Genomic DNA, 22,676 nt, shown 5'->3' on the forward strand with positions numbered 1-22,676 from the left:
CTACATACTGTTCTGCATTTTTTAAGTGTATTTGGGAGCTGTCTCCCTATTCACACACATCTACTTTTATATTTTTAAAGTAGCTGCATAGAATTTTATTGTACAAATGTACCATTTTTTTCCAATCCCCCATTAATAAATATTTAGATTGTTCCTAGTTTTCTACAGTGAACAAACACTTGCATACATAGTTCTATAGGATAAATTCTTAAGAACGTATCATTTCTACACGAGCTTGGCCAGCACTTTCTTTTCCAGCTTTGTTGTAGTCTTGTGTAGAAATAAAGCTTTGATGGATGTTGATTGTTTGGCTTCTTGTCATGTCACAAATATTAGTGGAAAGGACAGCTGCTGTATTGAGAATGCTGGAAAGATCCATGTTTTTTCCTCATCATCTCTTTCGTCTCTCATATTTCTAAGATTAAAAAAAAATCAGTTTGATCTCTTTACTTTTCACACAGCAGTTGTTTATGTTTCTTTCTGCTCATTTCAATTTTGTTATTAGGATGTTGGGGTCACAGTCCTTTCTTCCCCAAACATTTGGAAAGGAGAGATAGAAGATTCCTTTTTGAGAGTTATTTTGTGAAACCAACATAGAATCCATCAGGGCAGAGATATGGAGAGCAACCTCAAAGAGACGGAATGGCTGCCAGGCTTGTTAGATTTGACTGATTGCATGTTTTATCTAATGACAAGACCCTCCTAATTTGGAAATGGGAGGAATTAAGCTATCACAGCCTAATGCCAAAAATCAGTCAAATCGCCTACTTTCCTTCATCCTGATTCTTTGCTGACCAAACACCATTTTGATTATAACTTGACTTTCTTTATAGAATTGCCCACAAAGAGAGTATAAGTTGGTACTCAGGATTTTAACAGGGATGAATAAATTGGCATTTTGGTTTTATATATCAGGCTAGTAAATTTGTTTAATGTTCACCTGCTCCTTTGAAATGGATACTGCCTTGGTGTGCTGGCAAAATTAAGTGTCTGTGTCTGCAAGCTTGAAGACCATTCTAAAAGCAGTCAACTGCTGGCTGGTTTGCTAAGCAAAACACCACTTTCTCCATGTTGCTGTGCTGAGATGACATTTTCCCCCTCTCAGTTCTGTTCTTCACTTAATAGTCTTTCATATGCATTTCTATGTATGTTGCAATATAATCTTTAGATGTATTATTAATAACTGTAAGATTATACTTGTAGTTACATTCCCATCTAACCATTCCTTCATTGTTGACTATTGAGGCTATTTTTAGCATTTTGTTTGATAAATGATCCTGCTATCAAACTCTCCCTACAATGGATTTTACTTGTTTTGCACTTTTCTCTTAGAAGTTCTCAAAATGGGTTTATTGGATTGTAGAGTTTGCCAAACTGAACCAATTCACCTTAGTACCAATATTGTCGATGTATATGTTTTCTCCCTATAGTCATGCTATTGGTTTCTATTATTAAAATATTTGATGAATGAATTCCATCAGACATATAAGAAAGAAATAATAGCAATCCTACACAAGCTCAGAAAATATAGGAGGAAGAAATATTTTCCAAATAAATTTTTGAGGCCATTATACCCTGGTACCAAAGCCAGATGAGGACATTTCAAGAAAAGAAAATGACAAATATCCCTCATGAACTTAGGTGCAAAAATCCTTAGCAAAATTATTAGCAAATCAAATCCAGCAATATAATATTGATTTATCAGTTTGGACATTATCTCTAGACTTCCTATTATGATAGATGAGAATTTTGCTTTCTTATACCATATTCCCTCTGCTTCCCCATTCTACTCCCCCAAAATAATTACATTAAATTTTATTAATTCAATATTAATCGTTCCTGTGATTATGCCTATGCAAATATTACTATATAAATATTACTATATAAATACGCCTAGTAAATATTATGGCTGAGCATTTTACCATACTAAGGTCTCCTTTTGTACTTTTTCTGCAATTAATATTTGCCTTGTTTTTTAAATTTGCTTAATACTCTTTAACCCTATTGCTAACTTTTCCTACTCTTTTTAATATCCTTCGAATAGACTTTTCCACAGGGTAATCAAATCAGATAATCCATCCACTCCTTTTTTTTTTTTTTTTTTAAGCAACATCCTGCCTTTATAGCCCCCATTCTCCATCTGCCTGGCTTGTTTCACTCGAAGCCTATTGTCCAGCTGTCTTCCTGGGACTTCTCTTTGCTGTCATCCTTGGAATCCCTTCTGCATCTCTCTATGGTTGGATTACTACTTCCTCCTGTCTTTCTCTTTCTGGGTTCTGTACTTATTTTAGACAAGCGCATCTATCTCCAATCCTTCACAAAGATGGTAAAGTCACACAGAACTCGAGACTGCAGATATTCCTAATGATATCCCATCCCCCGATCCTCACCTTTCCTTGGAGTTAAACAGTTGAGAGCCTTCTATGTTCCTGGGGGTGAAACAAAATTCCCAGAGGAGGCAGGAAGAATGCCATGAGTTTACACTGGTGGAGGAGTCAAGAGTACCCTCCTCCTCCACCTCTTCCTGCTAGTGGATGATAGGTCTCATCCCCCACTCCCCCAAAAGGAGGGCCTCCGCTGAGCTGAGTGGCAGCCCAGTGGGCTTCAGAGGAACAACTGTAGCTCTCAGTGAGGCAACTGAACTGGAGACCCCAAGGAAGACCACTGATTGTGCAGGGAATGAAGACGTGCCTTGCCGAACCCTCTCATCTTGGTTTGGGACAGAAAATAAAGCGAGTGTCCTTGTTTAATTTTCTCATACCTTGCCTAGACCCACATTTCTAGATCTGGGGAGCTGACATCCTTAGGAGTGCAAATCTCACCAGACCTGCACAGCTGGCTGGGAGTCTGAGATGCCCAGGCTGGATTCTGTCCAGTTCCTCTGGAGTACTACATACCAGGAGGAGGAAATGGAGATATGGTTTGTCCGAAGTTCAATAGTTTAATCTCATAGTGGAGGAGAACCAGGCCCAAGACAAAAGTCCAAACATCACTTCTCTCACAGGTTAAGGTTGAGCTTATACATGATTCTCTGAAAGGATATCTTGTCTTTGAGCTAGAATTCCAAAGGGGGCTCTTAAATGCAGTAAAGAATGAGAGAGAATTGGGCTCCTTCCCTTCATCACTGTTCCGGTCCTTGCCCACCCTGCCCCAGAGCTCAACTATGATCACCGTTTACCACCAGTTGGAAAACAAACATTAGAAAGTGGAGTGAATTTCTTAGCGTTGCCAGCATAAACTACAGCTTTAAGAATAGCTGCTTTAGCCCGAATGGTCTTGCCAGGCACCCAAACTCTTCAAAGCTTTTAAGTTTTGTTTCTTAAATATTTTCATATTTATTTAAGATGGTATAAGGCAGAGGGCATGGTGATGACAACCCTCAACATGCCTGGCTCTTGAGTCACGCTGACCCAATCTGGACGAATTGCTTTTCTATGCCTGGAATGCAGTTGTCACCCTGTCATTTTCCTTCACCATCCTCCTAGAGATTCCCATTGCTTCCCTCTTGTGTCAGGTCTCCAGTTTTCTCTGTTTTGTGTAATCTTCTTTGATAGTTTACTCTTTTTTAGTGCAGGACATCCTCTAGGGTCTTCCTGAGAAAGAGTGTATGTGAAATTAGACAGAGAGAGAGAAAGGAATGGAGGGAGGGAGGGAGAGAGGGGCAGTAGGGAGAGAAAGAGAGAGAGAGAATGAGAGAGAGAAAGAGAGAGAGAAAGAGAGAGAGAGAGAGAGAGAGAGAGAGAGAGAGATTGAGACCTTGCCCTTGCATGTTTAAAAAGTCTTTATTTTTCTCTTCACATGCAATTACAAATTTTCTGTGGGTATAGATTTGTGTTTTTGTTTTGGTATAGATTTGTGTTTTTGTTTTTGGTGGAAAATAATATTCTTTCAAAATTTTGAAGGCATTTTTTAAGTGCTTTTGAACCTCTAGTGCTGTTAAGAAGACTGTTGTCATTCTATTTTCTGCTTCTTTGTAAGCTCTGTTTTGTTTTGTTTTATATTTTATTTCATTTCATTTCCAGAAGCTTGTAGAATCCTCTCTTCGTTCATGGCATTCTGAATTATGAAAATCATGGGCCTTGCTTTTCGCCCATTATGCTGGCACTTGGTGAACCCTTTCTGTCTGAGAACAAATTTTTGAATTGTTTTGTTACTGATTTCCTATTCTTTGTTTTCTCTACTTTTTCTTTTCCTGGACCTTCTGTTATTTGGATGTTTGACTCTTTAGTCCTCTTGTTTTCCTATAGTGTACTGTTCTTATTTCACAGATGCAACAGCTTTCCTGTTGTTATCCTCTCTGAGGATATTAGTGTTTTTTAAAAAATGTTTTCTTCATTTCCCATAGTTTCTGTTTAAGTTGCTTTTTAATGTTTGTTTTGGTCTCTAACTTTCTTATTTGAGACTTTTCTTGGGCATCATATAATCTGGTTATATGCCATAGAATCTGGTTAAGAGTAGGGAACTGCTGGAAACTATGAGCCTCACTGTGGGATTATCTAACTGGGCCATTTGCTGAGGGAACCCCAACTTCAGATCTTTCCTTTTGAGCTTCCTCCCCACAAGTCTTAAAATATTTTGCTTGGAGAATGAAGTCTGGCTGCCAGCTCTCTCAGAACCTAGTGCTGGAAGAGGGCTGGGGAGACCAGCATTCAACACTTAGTATATATACAATCGTTTAATCCCTTCTTTTGGAACAGGATCCATGATCTCAACTGTACCAAATGTCCTCTCTTACATCCTCCCCAGAAAACAAAACTCTGGCCTTCTACTGGGTAGGGGAGGAGTGTTCTCCATTCAAATAGAACAGAGGAGGGGACCTAGGGATTTAATTGTTTCTCAAACAGATTTTCCGCTCTTCTCTTTCCCTCCTACTTACATAGAGATCTTGGCTGCAGGTCCTGAGGATTCTTCGGGGCAAATTGGTTGGTCCTCCATGTTCCCTTCTCTTGGCTTAGATTTCAGCTTTCTAGGACTCATCGTCAGTTATCATTTATCCACCTGCTTTCCAAATTCCAAAGTATTTTGCTCTATTATCTCTTTTCCTATTTTCTCTGACCATGTGGATTTTTTATCTTTAAAAAAATTTCTCAGAGTAGGTCTAGTCAGGTTTGGGGACGGAGTGAAATTAGATGGGTTTGTTCAATCCACCATCTTAATCCAGAAGTCCTTTGAAATATTTTCTTCAATTGGCTTTAGTGACACTGTTCTCCAGAGTGTCATCTTAGTTCATCCAGTGCTCAACCCCCTCCAGTACTGGGTCCCCCTTGTCTGTCTGACTTCTACATCTCTTAGGGCCTCAGAGGATTTTGACATCCTCTTCTTTATCTGTATTCTCTTAAGTGGCTTCATCCAGTCCTAGGGCTCTAAATACCACCAATATGCTTATGCTTCCCAAATTTATATTTCTAGCTGGACCTTCCTTCTGAATTCAGAACCACCTACTTAGAGTTTTCCTTTGGATGTCCAATAGGCATCTTAGTTTATTCACCCTCCCCTCCCCCAGCATTCTCCTCAGTAAGAGGCCCCAGCATGAACCAGCTACTTAAGCTAACTAGAGCTTCATTCCTTGATTTCTCTTTTTCTCACATCTAATCCCTTGGGAAATCCTAAAGTCTCTATTTTTATTTTTATTGGAATTAAGGTTTGTGTGTATGTATGTATGTATGTATGTATGTATGCAAGTATTTATTATGGTGACATTGGTTAACAAAATCCAATAAGTTTTGTCTGTACACTTTAACAGTAAGGCATATATATATTTACACTGTGTGTTCACCTCCCATAGTTAGATTTCTTTCTGTCACCACATATTTGACTCCCTTTACACCATTGACCTCTCCCTTCCCCTCAGCCCCTGCCCTCTGGTAACCACTAGTCTATAGTCCATATCCATGAGTCTCTCCTGTTCCTGTGTTGCTTTTAGGTTTATATCCCACATATAAGTGATAACATGTGATTTTCAACTTTTTCCGTCTGGCTTATTTCGCTTAGCATGATTATCTCAAGGTCCGTCCATGTTGTCGCAAATGGCTGTATTCCATCTCTTCTTATGGCTGAGTAATATTCCATTGTATATATGTACCATAGCTTCTTTACCCAATCATCAATCGTAGGACACTTTGGTTGCTTCTGTGTCCTGGCCACTGTGAATCATGCTGCTATGAACATTGGTGTGCAAATATCTTTATGAATATGATTTTTTAAGTCTTGGGGGCAAATACCGAGTAGAGGGATTGCTGGATCATATGGTAGATCAATTCTTAACTTTTTGAGGAACCTCCATACTGTTTTCCATAGTTGCCGTACCAATTTGCAGTCCCACCAGCCAATTTTCAGTCCTACCTTTTTCTCCGCATCCTCTCCAACATTTGTTATTACTTGTTCTGTTGATTACAGCCATTCTAACAGGTGTTAGATGGTATCTTATTGTGGTTTTGATTTGCATTTCTCTAATAGCTAGCAATGTTGAGCATCTTTTCATATGTTTGTTGGTCATTTGCATGTCGTCCGGGGAGAAGTGTCTGTTCAGATCCTCTGCTCATTTTTTGATTGGATCGTTTGTTTTTTTGTTGTGATTGAATCGTATGAGTTCTTTGTATATTTTGGATATTAGGCCCTTATTAGAAGCATTGCTTGCAAATATATTTTCCCATTCTGATGGTTGTCTCTTTACTTTGTTGACAGTTTCTTTTGCTGAGCATAAGCTTTTTAGTTAGATGTAGTTCCATTCATTTGTTTTTGTGTTTACTTCCCTTGGCAAATGGCACTATTTCATCTTTTCTTATGGCTGAGTGATATGCCATTGCTGAAGTCTCTATTTTTAATATATAGCCCCAATGTGGCCACATCTCATCGCTTAAACGTTATGTCAGATGTCGTTAAGCAGAGAAGCTTTCTGAAACACTCCATATAAGATAGCACCCCTTCCGGCACAGCACCCTCTGTACATATGTGTATATCCAATTCCAGTCCAATACCACAGAAGAGATTCTATTTCTCTCCCTTTGCATATTTGTAACTCCCTTCTTCAATAGTGAAAAACCTGGCTCTTATCATCAGCAGCTAAAAATGATCTTAGAGGTAGAGTCTGAGGCCCTGGCATTTCAGAGAAGAAACAGAGTAATACAGCAGTGAAGTGAGTAGCTAATCCAAGATGGCACTAGGTAGTTTGTACAGAATTTTTACATTTGGGAATTGTGTAATAATGTGCTCAGCCTTTGAGGAGCATTAATGATATACTATTATAATTTACTTTAAAATGCTCCTTTAAATAATTTCTTCTGAGAAATGTTTTTAGAGACTAAAGTTGCCTGGCACTGATAACCTGACATTAATACTCAGTACATTAAACAATCAAAATATATTCCTTTTTTTTTTTTTTTGACAAAAAGTAGAGGCTGGGGGAAAGCATTTCCCTTGAAATGGTCTCGTCTTAGTTGTATTTTTCTAGACAGGTGAGTTTTTCTAAGGAAAAAAATTTGGAGAGAAGCTACTTCAACCCTAGGGACATAGTTCTGATGCAGAATTGTCCTAGCCATTCTTCCTGGAAGTGGCTTCTTTATTTCTTTCATATTGTCCCAATGCTCAAGCATCCTCTTATCTCCTTGAAAAGATTTCCTGAACATTTGGTCTGTGACAAGAGTGACCTTGTAACCCCTCCCAGAGGCTGGAAGTGATGTTTTTGGTCACCTTAACACAACCACTCAAGAGCTTCCTCCTTGATTTATTTGTTAATTCTGGCTGAAGACCACAACAGTGTTTAATGTTTGCTTCGTAAAACCAGTAAGTCCAGCTGGTGGGGGGATGGGGGGTTCCTTTGAAAATAATTGTACTCCTTCTGAAGTCCATTTCAGTCATTGCCTACTTTTTTTTTCTTAATCCTCTCTGAGGATGTGCCTTTTCCTAATTCCCACAAAGGACCTGCTGGTGCTACTGGTTGCCCAGTCATATAACCTTAGAGTCAGAGTAGTGCTGGGAACAGTGGCATCAAATTTAGACAGGCAGAAAGATGCGATGGGGGCACAGCTAGCTACCAGCGAGGAGCAGTGTGGTCAAAGAACTAGAATGCCTTTGTGGATTTTTAATTATTGTTAACTTTTGGTACATGGCGTGCAATGTAAACCATTTCCCTGTTTTCAGTAAAATCTTCATTACCTTAAAAAAAAATGTGACCTGGGGAGCCTGGAAAAACTGTGCCCACATATGGAAGATGAGTTCTGCTGCAAAGTCATCAGTTTGGGGCAACTTGAAAAAATACACAGCACCTTTTATGCTATATATTAACTAACTTTCTATCAACAACAAAGCTTCTTCAAACAAACAGAGATTCACGGACTTGGACAATAGACTAATGATTACCAGAGGGAATGGGGAAGGGGGAAAAAAATAAACAAAATGTTAAGTAAATAAATAAATAAAATTGTCAAAACAAACAAACAAACAAAAACAACAAAACTTCTTATAGAAACGGAGGTCAGTTACCAGGCAGGTCTCCCTACCCCTACCCCCCCGCTGCTGTTGTGTCACAGATGTTTGAGGTCGGTGGTCATAAATACTTGTTGAAATCCCTGGGGGTCTTCATGGTCCCTCCCTGTAGAAGCAGAGGGTAGCACTGTTGTTAGCGTGCTGTCCCTAGAGTCCAGCAGTGTGCTGATCACCTGCTCATTACATTTTGGACCTGTGAAATGACATTTTGATGAGTTAGATGACTATGTGCCACCTGGGATTTTTCACTGTTTAAGCCATTCTTGGCTTTCCTTTTTTCTTTTTTTTAGCTGGATTCCATGACAACACTAAAAAATGTGTTTGTGCTGCTTCTTTATTTTCATTAGGGTACCAGAACATCTTGTGAAGAGCATAACTTGGCAGACGTTGCAAGCTGTAAATTTTTGCCATAAGCACAATGTAAGTCTTATGATTTCCTTTGAAAAATCAGAAGGCTGCCCTTAAGCTGAGGTGGAGCGTTTGTTCAAAGTTATATTGTCTTTTCATGGATATAATTTTTCACCCAAATCTTCTTTACAGAAGGCTGGTTGGGGTAAATAAAGACTAAAAGTGCCAACCTAGCTAGTCCTTCTTGTTCACAATTCATAAAAGATGCACTTTTATGATTTTTAATAAAGTAGTTATACTTGTATACTGATCGGAAACTACTCAGATTTAAGGTAGCATCCCATTCACTTGGAGTCTGTACAGGTACCCTCAAAATACTCTGAAATTGGAGCGGGAAACCCTACGGGACTCATGCCTGTTTAGTTGCAGTAGGTGGAGTCCCAAGCATGATGCACAAGTGCTAGTGTCTGCTTTGGTGAGATATGAGTGCTAGGTCTGAAACGCAGCAGCCCAGTGGAAGCCTCTGACACTCTGGACACAGCGAGGCCTAGTGGAGGCAAGGTGGGCCTAGGTGGTGTGATTTCATAGATGCCGGGGAGCCTGCTGCTCCCTCCAATACAATACTGTCTGTTCCCTGCACACAGAAGCCAGATTCCAATATTGTAGTTTCATTTTGGCCACAAAGGCAATTTGACTGCAATATGTCATTCTACCGAATGCCAGGGTCAATTTTGTTGGTGGGCCTGAATCCCCATCTTCGAGCTGTTCTAAGTGATTTGTCCTGACGCTGCCTTCTCAGAAGTAACAAATATGAAAGTAGCCAGCACTTCTCCCTACTGAGTCTTCGCCTCGCCAAGGGCTACAGTCCTTTTCAAAGTGCATGTATATAGCAGGGAAAGTGGATACTTTATATTGCTATTTACTGCAAGTGAGGGTTAGCACTTTCCTGAGAGCAGGTTTTAGGATGGGAGAGCAAGAGAGACTGCATAAAGGCCCTGGTGAGGAAGTCAGAGACGCTAAAGACAAATACAGTGCATACCACAGTTCCCTGGAAAGCCCCTGACACTCTGTTTGGCCATATGTGCTAACGGGGGGAGGGTGCAGGAGCTTTAAAAGAATTCTCAAAACAAAATAGGAGCACATTCTTGCTCACGAATACTTCTGACCATCTGGCTCCATGATATTCACGGGTGTACCCATTTATAGTAGTATGTGAAGCCAGTGGTAAAAGAGTGGAGATCTCAGGGCCATTAATTGCTGAGAACCAGATAGACTGTAATAAAATAACTCAGAAATTGTCTCCCAGATTTTTTTCCAGAGTAATTAATACCCTTGAGGAAACACTGACAGTGATCTCTCACTCTGAAGGTTCCTGGGAGTGAGTACCAGGCCAGGCCTAAGGAGAACCTCTGTCTTCTCTCCAAATTCTAGAAAGTTAAGAATACCCCAGGGTTTCAGCTGCAAACCAAACAGTCTTTCATTGCAGAAGGATCCAACGTTCTCTCTAGAGAGGAAAACACTTGGAAGAAGGGAAGATTATTAGGAACTCTGTAACAGTATTTTAACCCAATTGTTGTTTCTGTGTAATTATTAATTAGGTTGTTGATTTGTTCTTTGCCAAGAAAATTATTTAATAAGAAAATCATGTGGAGCTTCAGAAACATTCTTCTCACATCTCCCTGTTAAACAATGTCAGCTGTGGTTTGGAAACCACAGGTGATTTGAGTCTAAACTATGGAGTGTAGGCTACATCCCATGGGGGTGGATGCAGCTCAAAGAACGCTTGATGTGTGTGGGATGGAGCTGACATCTAGCGACTGTCTCCAGAGAGTGAGCACTGCCTACTCTTGTTTATCTTGTCAGGACAAATGTCAGAGCTGGAAGGGAGGTCTCTTGGCAGGCTCCCGGTTCCGCCCTTCTCTTCTCTAGTTTATCTCAACAGGCCCAGGGCTTGTCCTGTTTACCAGGCAGACTGTGTTCTGTTCTGTTAAACAACTGAATGATGAATTCTGCTTATGCACCAACTTGCAGCTCCAGCAGCCGCAGTGAAAACCTCGTCCAGAGCCTTTTAACATTTCCCTTTCACTTAGGGTTGCCAGATTAAATAAATATAGGACATCCAGTTAAATTTGAATTTCAGATAGACAATTATAACTTTTTGATATACGTATGTCTCAAATACTGCATGGAACATATTTATACTTAAAGATTGTTATCTAAAATTCAGATATGCCTGGGTGTTCTATATTTTTATTTGCTAAATCTGTCTACCCTACTTTCATTTTCCCTTTCACCCTTGTGACTTTTGGGTCTTTCAGGAATTTGGGATGATTCAGGCTATGATATGTATGGTACTAGATTTATTTTATGCTCCTATTTTGTAAAATTTGCTGCTATTTTGCTGTTATCCAAAAGGCCAGTGAGAGATTCAAACGATTTCTCAAATATCTGCTAAATATTCATGTGTTTTATTTATCCCGTATATTACGGTTGCTCTTTAATAATCTGTTTTGGTTTAATTTTCGTGGCTAGTGCATACATAGAGATGTGAAGCCAGAAAATATCCTCATCACAAAACATTCAGTGATTAAACTTTGTGACTTTGGATTTGCTCGGCTTTTGAGTGAGTATTGAAGTCTTTCTTAAGGGTAGAAGATGGAAAGATTCTTTATATGATTTCAGTCTAAATGCTATAGAAAGCTAGTTCTTGTATATTTAGGGCATAGGCTTGATATAAATTACAATTCCATAATTATTGAAAACATATAGACACATACAGTTGTTTAAAATTATACCGTAGTAAAGTGGTTACTGAAAAGTATGTTACCCTCCTGGTTTCTACCATTTTTTGCTAAAAATAGTACTTTTCAAAAGTACTATTTTAGAAGAGTGGTTTTCAACTTTGACTGCAGATTAGAATTATGTGGGGAACTATATAACTATAAAAACTATACTGATCTCCCCCCACCGATCCAGGGATTGTGGTTTAATTGGACTAGGGTGGTGACCAAGCATCAGTAATTTAAGAAATACTACTATATTTCAACTGATTTTATTGTGCAACAGGCATTGAGAAACGTTGATTTAGAAAAGCCACAAGATGGGGCACAAGCTCGATGTCTTGGGTCTTCTTCCTCCCATTTTTGACCCCATGCTCCCACTGCTCTGTTTTCCATGTCCCATCACCGGCCAGCTGGACCGAGTGACTACTACACGGACTACGTGGCTACCAGGTGGTACCGCTCCCCGGAGCTGTTGGTTGGGGACACACAGTATGGCCCCCCAGTAGATGTTTGGGCAATTGGCTGTGTCTTTGCTGAGCTGCTGTCAGGGGTGCCTCTGTGGCCAGGAAAATCAGATGTGGATCAGCTCTACCTGATCAGGAAAACCTTGGGTAAGAAGTGTCTTTGTCCTGCTTTTGGGAAATTGGGTAGTTTTACCCTTGTCCGTGCAAGGCGGAGCCAAGCTCCTAGTCTCATCTAATGCCCTTCACAGTTATGAAGGAGGGAAACTCTCAACCTCCCGTTTAAATGACCCCATTCAAGGTATCTATATTTGTTTTAATAAAAAGAATCAACAATTTTGTGTATGTACTAATAGTCGAAAAAGACACAAGATTCTCTCTTCAGCGTAGTTTGGATCAAGTCAAACTCTGACTAATGATCATAGAAACAATAAAAACATCCATTTCTATAAGGGCTTAGCAGTTTACAGAATGCTAATCTATTTTATTTCATTTATGAAGTGGTAATTCATTCTTTTGATATCCTTGACTTCAGCCTGCCAGGATTGTTTGGATTATTTAGATGCTGTAAAGTAGGATTCTCAACTGTCTAAGTGTCAGGAAGAAAGGCTCATTCTTCTAGTGTCACCTTCTCGTCTTGCTCTCCCATCTCCAAGCCCTTTCCTTTCTTTCTGCTTTTGGGGTGAAGGGGGAGGGTTGGAGAAGAGACAGAAGGAGAGGAACAGATGAAAAAGCCTGGAAGCAGTAATTGTTCTCTTCAAAAGTCAGGAAGTTTGGTTACTGCTTCCAGTGTATCCTAATTTAAAGTGAGCTTTTCCTCCTCTAATCTCTTGTAGCACCTGTTGTCACCATGTCTTGTCTTGTACTTTTATCTTCCCAAAAATATTATAAGCTGCCCGAGGGTGAGATCATGTCTTTTATTTCCATCTGTCCTCCACCAGTGTCTGCACATAGTATGCAGTAAATACTTGCTGATGGCTTTCGTTGAGTGACATGTAAGGCACCTTGGGGCCCTTCCAGGGACACTGAGCCTTCCTTTGCTGTTTCCCTGGGTGATTTTAGGACACCCTCTCTGTGTCCCTTCTCCCCTACTCCTCAGCTCTCTGATGGAAGAAAATTGTAAAGGTACAGGCACTGTTCCCATCACAAAGCTCACCAAGACTGGGGGCAAGGTATTAGAGAGTATATTTGGCCTGCTGGTCCAAAATGGGGCGAGACAGCAGCTTTTGGATTTGAGTGAGAGGTAAAGTTCCAAACCAAATTGATAAAGTCAGACAACTTGATACCCTGAGGTGAGAACTCCAACCCAGTCCAATAGCAGCATTTCTGGGGCCCTGGTTTAGAGGTTTTTGTCCTTGACTCTGCTCTGGGAAATGGGCCTTAGTGTGCCCCAGAGGTGCCTTTCTGAGTCTCCTTATAGTCTCTGAACAAAATTCCTCAAGTGCAGTATCCCTAAAAATTTACACAGAGGTGATGTTAGCTGATTTGGTTGAAATGTGGGCAGAGTAAGCCTCACATAATACAGAAATGCTTCTTTCATTGCTTCACATCATAAGAGCTTCTAAACAGTAGATGTAATGGGATTTTCAGGTGATCACTACTTGAGGAAACAAGAAGAGGTGGTTCCAATTTAGAAATGTATTCATTCTAGCAAGATCTTTCCTGATTTGTCTTCCTTCCATCTTCCCTCCCTCTCTCCCTCCCTTTCCCTCTCTCCCTCCCTTTCCCTCTCACTCTCCCTTCCTCCTTTTCTCCCTCTCTTCCTCCCTCCCTTCCTTCCTCGTTCCTTCCTTCCCTTCTTTCTTTCCTCATATATTTATTGAGTACTTACTATGTGTCAGGCACTGTTCTAAGTGTTAGGCCAATACACTTTTATCTTGACTCATCAGGATTCAGTTAATATGATTTTGATTTGTAGTTGCTGCCTTTCACCATTAAAAAAAAAAAAAGAGGGTGTTACCTGATTTGTGTGTGTGTGTGTGCTTCTGAGTTGTTTGATTTCCTTAAATACACTGTGAGCCTCGAGGGGCAAGAACCTCGTAGCTTTCTGTTTCTGTGCACGCCTCCTCTATGCCTAAAACGGCACTTCGCCCACTGTAGGTCTCAGTATAAGTTTTTGAAGGTTGTCTTGATGCCTCTTGGAAGAGCAAACTGCTGTCTTTGTAGGCGTAGGCACAGGCAGACACTGCACTAGTGGAGGGAAACTATAGATCAGTGCTTGCTAATCAATCTCATTTTATCTTCCTCTTTCTTCTTGTCTAAAGGAGACCTCATTCCTAGACACCAGCAAGTGTTTAGCACAAATCAGTACTTCAGTGGGGTGAAAATTCCAGACCCTGAGGATATGGTGAGTGACCCATTTTGGAAAGAGTTCTGCATATCTGGGTTAAGGTTGCCAGCTTGTTTAAGTGGTGATCATTCTGTTTACACATGGAGTTGCAGGCTAACTAGGTTTTGGTAGTTACTCACCTGCCGGAGCCCCATGGCCCATTCTGCACTGAAAGATCAATTTAAGAGTGGAAAAGAAAATTGGGGTAATTGGCTAGCCAGACCCTCGCCTTCACTGCTAATTTAGAGGCTGCTGATGGCAGAGCTTAGCTAGCATGATGGACAGGAATGCAGAGCTGCCTGCCTTAACCTCACCTGTTCATCATTTTCAGCAGCTGAAGCTAGGTAGCTCAGAGCCAATCAATTTTTAGACAGTGACTCATCCAGGAAAATCCAGCAGCATCCAAATCTCCTACTCTACTGTGTTCTCACTCCCCAGACTAGGGGCGGGGGCAGGCAGGGGGAAGGTAATGAACTCACATGGTCAGCCTTACTCTGGTGCCTGTCCTCTATGGCCAATGTGGGGAACACATTCATTCTAAAAAAACTGAAAAATTAAAAATGTACATAACCTTAGCCCACTTTCAAGAATTTATTCCAATGAAATTATTAGACAAAGGAATAAAAATGTAGCATTATTTGATAGAAATCATTTCCTTTAGTGTTTTATCAGTAGAGGATTAATTAAACAACATATGGTATATGCTTATAATTAAAAATACATAGCCAGTAAAAATAGATTTCTTATGTATTCACCTGGTAAAAAAAAAAAGTCCACAGCATGTTGCTAAATGAAAAAAAAAAGGTTTTAAAACAGTATATTTAATTTGACATAATTAGAATATATATTTAATATGTAATGTATTTACATTATATATTACATGTATTTACATATATCAGTATAAAATAATATGACAACCTCTGGAATATCATATAAAGCTTTTTACATTTGTGAAATAAATGGCTGCAAGGATATATACAAAAATATTAACAGTGGATATCTCTCTGGTGAAGTAATTTTTTCTTTCTGTATGGTTTTTTATATTTTTTATGTTTTCTAGTGAGCCTGCATTATAATTAAAAACATTGCAGAACACAATTAAGGTTTGTGAAATCCTGAGTTTCTACTGTCTAAGGAAGTTACTTTCAAGTTGAAACTAACCCTCCCGTTGCTCAGTTTCCACATGACAGTTCTGTCAAGTTCCATTTGAGCTGTCTGTCCCCTCAACTTCTTGACCTGTCCCACAATGAAGGCCTCCACTTCTCGACTGCCTCCCCCTCCTGCCTTTCTAGCAATAGGAAAAGTGGATATGCTGGGACCGAGAGGAAGGAATGACACCTGGCATATGTGAGGTGACCTAGCTAGCTCCCTTATGACCTGGATGTTCCCAGTTCCACACTAAATATCCCTTAGGGATTTCCTGTTCACATGTCTACCGGTGAAACCCCAGAAACAACCCAGGTTTCATAAACGTAAAATGCTTCCCATACATTTAAAAAAAAATGCTTCCCACGATTTCCCAGAGGTTGTCCTGCAGGGTATTTCCTGTTGACAGAAACACAGGAAGAAGCAGTGCAAGGGATGTGCTGGTTTAACATCTGTGCTGGAGTCCCTCTGCCGGTCAGTAACCCTGCAGGAGGGAGGCCTGCTTGCTTCTGGGGCTGGGAAAACCAGCTAAGCAAGCAGGATAGGACTATCATATCACAGCCAACCAGGCCGCCTCATCTCAGGCCTTGTTGCTGAGGCAGCAGAGTTCAGTGTCAGCAATGTCACGTCAATCCCTAGTGGTGCTCAGATTCAGCACACAGAAATAGCAAGAGAAATATTTAAGCTTTGGGGGGCGGGGGGAGGGCGGGCGAGGGGGAGGGAGGAGGAAGGGCTACTCTCAAGGGCTAACACAAATCTGCTTTAGGATTTTTTCCCTTGTTAATCTTAAAACAGGCTCTTATCTCTTATCAGTGCTAATAAATGCGCACTTGAGAATTGGTTGTTGTTGGCCAGTTCCCCATCCAAAATAACACTGTGCTCGCAGCACTGGGGATTTTATTTCATTCAGAGAGCCTGGCCAGCCACTCCAGCTTCCAGGTCACACACTGCCATCTTTATACATGCAATGCACTTGTTCATTTATTTTACTCAGCTTGGCTGGCTCTTATTTTCTCAGCTCCCTTCTTTGATTAGCCTCTTTGTCAGTGGTATATCTCTTTAACTGGCCTGTCTGTCTGACTGACATTGGGCATTCCTCCCACTTTATTGTGTTTGTTATTCCTCAGTGTCTCCAGCATGTGACTAGAGCAAAATAGTCTCATATGGCCAAATGGAGATTGATAAATATCTGCTTGGAAGACTCTAAACAGCAGGATGATCAGAGAAACAGCAGGCTCTTGTGAGAGGAGACAACAGTGTTTATTTCAGAAAACCAAGAAGCATCTGTTCACCTGGGTAGCAAAACAAACAACGCTCCCACCAAACAAACAAACAAAAACCCAAACTATTTTGAAGCTCCCTTTATGTTAATATAAATAAATGAAATAATTGGGGCCCCCTTTATATAAATGCCAGTATAAGTGCAAAAATTATTCTGAGGCAAGGCAAGTTATATAAATTGAAGCACAAAAAAAAAAAAGAAAATAATGATTGCTCGACATTTTTTTCTTCACTAGTGTTTTCTCAATTTTCTACCTACATCAGTTCTTCAGGAAGTGAAAGAAGTCATTAGGAAGAAAATTTGGAAAAGCCATTTGGAGGTGGTGAGAAAAGGAGCTTGTGAAACAGGCATAGGGAGGTTGTTTCAGGTGAGACGTATGTTGAGCAGAGGGTGGAGAAGGCAAGGAAGGTGCCAGGAAAATACTGTCACTCAAAAGAAATGCAATCTGAAGTAACCTTATATTTGAATATATTCTGTATGTAACCTCCCCGCCCCCCTTTTTTCTTTTTCTAAAACAGGAACCACTTGAATTAAAATTTCCAAACATCTCCTATCCTGCCCTGGGGCTCTTGAAGGTAAAATCATGGCTTCCAGACAACCAGGAAGCACACAGCAGCTGTTATCATTGAGGAATCTATGGATTGAAAAGTGTTCCTTTTAGAATTCTCCTCCTCCTTTGAAAAGTATATGTATTTTCAGTTTTTAAAATGGGTCACATTCTATTAAAGTGAAAACATCTGTTTTTCACTTAAACCTAACATTGTATTTGAAATCTAAATTTACACGAAATAGACATTTCAGAGGAGTGGTGTTTGTTTTAAAAAAAAGGGTCGTTTTCTTCAAAACATGTTTAGCCATAGGATCTTTTTAAATAGCCAACTCCCTAGTATGTTTGAAGTAGGTTTTGATTTTCAGAAATATGTAGGTCATATGTAAATGAGGTACCAATTAAAATATTTGCAAGTTACTGTCAATGTCCTACCTATTTCAAAAAATATTTAATGCAATCACTGATGCATTTATAATAGAAAAAATGAGAGGTCCTTGGTATATGTGGTTGTGAGATTTAATCTATCTAAGTATGAGCCATATGGCCTAGTTACTGGCAAAGCAAATAGTTAAGAATGATATAAAGGGATGTATATTAAGCCTTTCTTTCAATGCAGGCACATATATGCTTGTAATGCATAGACTATTTTTCGAAGAATATACCAAAAAAAAAAAAAAAATGGATTTTAGAAAAGAGAATGGAAGAACTAGAATGGTGGAGAGATTTTGCTGGATCTTGTATGCATTTTATTTTTACCATGTGTAGGTATTATTTTTTAAATTAAACTAGTTTTTCCAAAGTATTTACAAGGGACCAAACAGGCTAAGTGGATTATTCAAGTTGGACACTGAGGTGTTCTACTCCTTCAGGACAGAACACCAACTGCCTCAAGAACAGCAGGTGGAGAAAATTTTTTTTGTTAGTATTTTTAGAAACTATTATGCGGTTACCTATTTAGGAATGATCGTGGAAGGAACTAAAATCATAATTGGTTTTATTTTCCTCTTCTTTCCCACCTTGTTCCCAACTGAAGTTTAATCTTACAAAGACAAAAAAAAATTAATAAGTTAATTTTATTTTAAAGTAGTAAGAAGATGGAATTTTTATGTTCTTTCAGGGCTGTCTTCACATGAATCCTGCTGAGAGACTGACCTGTGAACAGTTGTTGCAACACCCATATTTTGACAGCATCAGAGAAATAGGGGATTTGGCAAAAGATCATGACAAACCAACGAGGAAGACCTTAAGACAGAGCCGAAAGTACCGCTGCTTTACAGAAGCATCCAAGGTTGCAGCTTCAGATGATCTCATACTTGCTACCTAGTGTAGCGTCTGAATTTATACTTGAGGTGGCAACTGTGATTTGCAACTCCAGCACCCTTATTCCAACCCCAGAAGACAGGTCACGTGATTGACCAACCAGGGCACCCACTATAGCTGCCTCTTAAGGCCGCTTCTCCCTGAATCCTAAAAGTGTCCTTGCCCTGCGGTGCCCAGCTGCCACACTTGGGCCAGGGTTTTTGGTGTTCATAAGCACAGGTCTCAGCCAGGTGCACGGGTGTGAGCCCAGCTGAGCATTTCTTGGAAAATGAAATCAGATTTATCCTTCTGTCATCATTTTTACCTTCAGTATTTATTGACATTCCAGGTTTATCCTAAAAAGAAACTGTTTTCCTCCCTGATCTTTTAATCATTAGAGTTGGCTAGGGTGAATGCAGTGATGAGTGCTTTCAGTGATAGCAGCAGAACAGTACATTTAACCAACGAATAGCCTCCAAACGTCTCACTGGGAACGTGTGAAGAATAGTGATTGGTGTTAGGTGGCAAAACAGCCTCCCAATAAGTGTCTTGTCACAGGCCGAAAGCTGTCATAATTTAGAAGGACTAGTTGGAACCGCAGCTGAGCTGGCTGCTCCTGGTCACTTCTGGATCTGCCTTAGATACTCCTTAAATTATCTTGCCTTAGACTTTCCCTTTGCAGCCTCCACTGCACAGCACACTGAATGGTGTCTGGTGGTGTATGAGGTTTGGAAGAGGGAAGAGGGTGGACAGGCCACTGGCAACAGGTACTGCATGAATTCCAGGACCCTAAGATAGACCAGAGTTTTGAAATTACAAATGTCTTTATTTTATTGACCCAGGTAGCAATACAGGCTAGAAATACTTCCCCCCCGACATTACCCCTTATCTGTTTGTGTTCAAGAGTAAAGGTTTTGATGGAAATACTTTTACTTGAAAGAATAGGGGAAGCCCCTAATTTATGTATATTGCTTGTATGTACTGAAGGATTCAACCGTTTGATTTAAAAATAATAAAAAGTACCCACTTTTCAGATACCTAAGGCCATATAGTACTATACAAGAAATGTGTGTTCTCCTTACCTTCATTTGACATTGACAATAAATTTAAACATTTTCTGGCGGCAAGAAGAGAGCAGTTTTGCCTTTTAAGGAGTAAATGGGAAAATCGCCTAAGTGCTCCAGACATCTGTTTTCTTTGCTATAAAACAAGGCATTGGCTTAAATGATCTCTAAGGTCCCAGGAAGCTCTTAACTCCTGTGAATATGTGCTTTTTTCCAATATGGTTAACATGCAGATTTTTTCCTTTTTCATACTCTTTAAATTTTCTTTAATGTGTGTTTTGTCTTTTAATATAAAATAAACCTTTAAAAGGAAAAAGTAGAGACCAAATTTAAACCTTTTGTCTTCTCTCAGGTTCTGGATTCTGTTGCACAAAAACTGTTTCTCTGCTGAAAAATTTACTTTTGTGTGATGTGTTATCAGTGGTGAAAAAAGATGTACAGCATTGAACCTAATTCTGTGTTTTGTATTTTTAGTTGCAGTACCTACCTCAGCTGACTAGCAGCAGCATCCTTCCAGCTTTGGATAATAAGAAGTACTACTGTAATACCAAGAAACTTAACTACCATTTTCCAAACATTTAAGGAGCTTGGAGACTGATAATAAAAAGAATTGATGAATAACTCGAAGAAAATAAAACATATATTTGATTGAAAACAATCACAATATTGAGCAAACTTAAGTAACTGGGGGAGGTCACTTGGCAAGATGTGAAGGGAAATTCCAGAGGCAGCCTTCTGTGCTTGCTGATGGTGTCTAGAACAGAAAGGAAAAACTTGGATTTTCACTTGTACTTTTATTTTAAAGTAGCTGAGTTTGTGGACAACTATATAAATGGTATCTATGGACAGCTATATAAATGGTGTCTACTGTCCATACATCAGGCAAAACTAGAGATGTAAAAAAAAACTTATGCTTCAATTGTACCATATGCAACAAATGAAAAATAGATTCTAAAATGCCTATATGTATTTCCCTTGCTCTTTGTCATCTTGAGTCCCACATTCTTCTGCCTTTTTTGATTGTCTCAACATCACATTTAAGGAGTTTTGGTTCTTGAAATCAAAATATGTAAAATTCCATTTCTTGCTTGCTCTCTCTGAATTTTATATTTTAAAACATTTTGCAGAATATTTAAGAGTTGTTAAAAAACATTTAATATCATATGGGTTATAAAAAGATTAACTTATATGCTTATATATTTAATGATGTGTGTATAGACATTTCTTACATATTCTTTTTATCTTTAGTAAAGGATGCATCTTAGTCATTTTTGCAGGCAGGATGGATTTACTATAATCCATCTACACTTGTTCACTCTATTCCCCTTGTAAACAATGGCATGAAGACTGGCAGATGACCAAGGTGATCAAGAGGTAGAATAAGACCTATAGGCTTGGCAGGAACTGAGCCTGCCAACCTTAAAATAATTAATACTTCATTCTCTCCAGCTATGCCTCAGACTTGAAGACAGATCTACAGGCAGGACTTTAATGATCTGGGTTTTAGAAGAAATTGTGAGCTTTTGTTTATGAAAAGACATTAGGTTGTAAATTGATATTTTCTCTGAAATATCTTTTTACACTATATGTACATGTGTATGTGTATATATGTGCGTATATATATGTACTATACTAACAACTACTAATAAAAATGTCCAAAATGATATTGAGGATTCCTAACTTTGCAGTGATACTTAAAATAATGACATATAATTAGCTTCGATTTGGCCTATTGCTTCTATTTGAAAAGTTTTTTCATTCTTGTCACCTGGACACGAGGGCAATATAAAGTTCACGTCTGTTTCTTATATCTCAAAGCCATTTTTGGTTGATGTGCTACTATTTTCTAGCAGTTCTTAGCCATGGTTTTTGGAGGTGTATTTTACTGTTTCTTCAAGACATTTCTTCTGTACTGTTTACTGCTATGTTAATTTTCTTCATGACAGCATTTGCCCTTATTCACTTACAGCTAAGTAATCCACCCAATTCTGGCAACTGTTCAATAATCTTGGCTACTCCAGCCAGTTTAATATCCTGAAGCTTCCTGATGTATATAGTATATAGCTTCTTTCATAGAGCTGATAGTGGGCTAAATACTAATCCCAGTATTATTTAATTCTTGTTATGCAGCCTTGATTCGAGGAAGTACATCCAACTTCTGTGAGTAGTTTACATTTTGTGGGTTTTTTTCCTTAACCCAAAACAATATGCTTGACGAGGCAGATGACTATAATTGCCTAATTCATCTAACAGTTTGACAGAAAACTATTCAGAATAGAAAACTAGCTCCAGACTAAATTGTGGTGAATCAGTTGCCTCACCATACAGTAATCTAACAAATGAGATAGAAGCGCTTATTTTTTTTTCTACTGAGTTCTATTAAATGTATGCTTATGTTTAACTTATTCATATCTGCAATTCTTTCTTCAGCATGAGATCACCACTGTTTCACATGAGACTGTTTTATATCCTTGTCTTTTTTAATTTACTATTTTCTGATTTTTTTAAAATGACAGTGGCAATCATATTAGTAAACAGTGTATCATTTATGGTATGTGCTATTGACACAAGTTGGTTTCTAAACACAATTAAAATTCATTTTCTGCCTGAACGCTACATCATAGAGTTTATTTTAAAATTATTTCCAGTCAAAGTTATATTCAGCAGCTTAATGTTCAAACCAAACAGACAGAAATCCATAAATGAAATGGCATATAACTAACAATAAAAGAATCAGGGCCGCTTCAGGCAGGTAGGAATAAGGATCTGTTTTTACCTATTAATGATATTCTTTATCTCTGCTTCCTAGATATAAATTGAATTTTGTGCTTATACACTTCTTTTTGAAGTCCCTTGCACTCACAGGAAGTAGTGTCCAACATATACGAGGAAATAAAAATTGTAATTGACATTTTAAACTTTTCTGTTTA

At 39.1% G+C, this 22,676-nt stretch overlaps 1 protein-coding gene across 4 annotated transcripts in view; it reads left to right on the forward strand.

Moving 5' to 3' along the window:
- CDKL1 (cyclin dependent kinase like 1) overlaps nucleotides 1-22,362 on the forward strand; it is a 50,809-nt gene extending 28,447 nt beyond the window's left edge. For 2 of the 4 annotated variants that reach the window (XM_011385690.2, XM_011385700.2), the window contains exons 4-11: nucleotides 8,832-8,904; nucleotides 11,365-11,455; nucleotides 12,026-12,226; nucleotides 14,341-14,423; nucleotides 17,105-17,200; nucleotides 17,352-17,408; nucleotides 18,501-18,671; nucleotides 20,221-22,362. In XM_011385690.2, the coding sequence (XP_011383992.1) occupies nucleotides 8,832-8,904; nucleotides 11,365-11,455; nucleotides 12,026-12,226; nucleotides 14,341-14,423; nucleotides 17,105-17,200; nucleotides 17,352-17,408; nucleotides 18,501-18,671; nucleotides 20,221-20,328 (880 nt within the window). In that variant the 3' untranslated portion in view covers nucleotides 20,329-22,362. Of the gene's footprint in view, nucleotides 1-8,831; nucleotides 8,905-11,364; nucleotides 11,456-12,025; nucleotides 12,227-14,340; nucleotides 14,424-17,104; nucleotides 17,201-17,351; nucleotides 17,517-18,500; nucleotides 18,672-20,220 lie in introns of those variants that run through there. The other 2 variants (XR_002778988.1, XM_011385704.2) reach the window with 2 other exon arrangements.
- The last annotated feature ends 314 nt before the right edge of the window (nucleotides 22,363-22,676 follow it).

The sequence above is a fragment of the Pteropus vampyrus genome, unplaced genomic scaffold (genome assembly GCF_000151845.1).
Source record: "Pteropus vampyrus isolate Shadow unplaced genomic scaffold, Pvam_2.0 Scaffold15, whole genome shotgun sequence".
Taxonomy (NCBI): domain Eukaryota; kingdom Metazoa; phylum Chordata; class Mammalia; order Chiroptera; family Pteropodidae; genus Pteropus; species Pteropus vampyrus.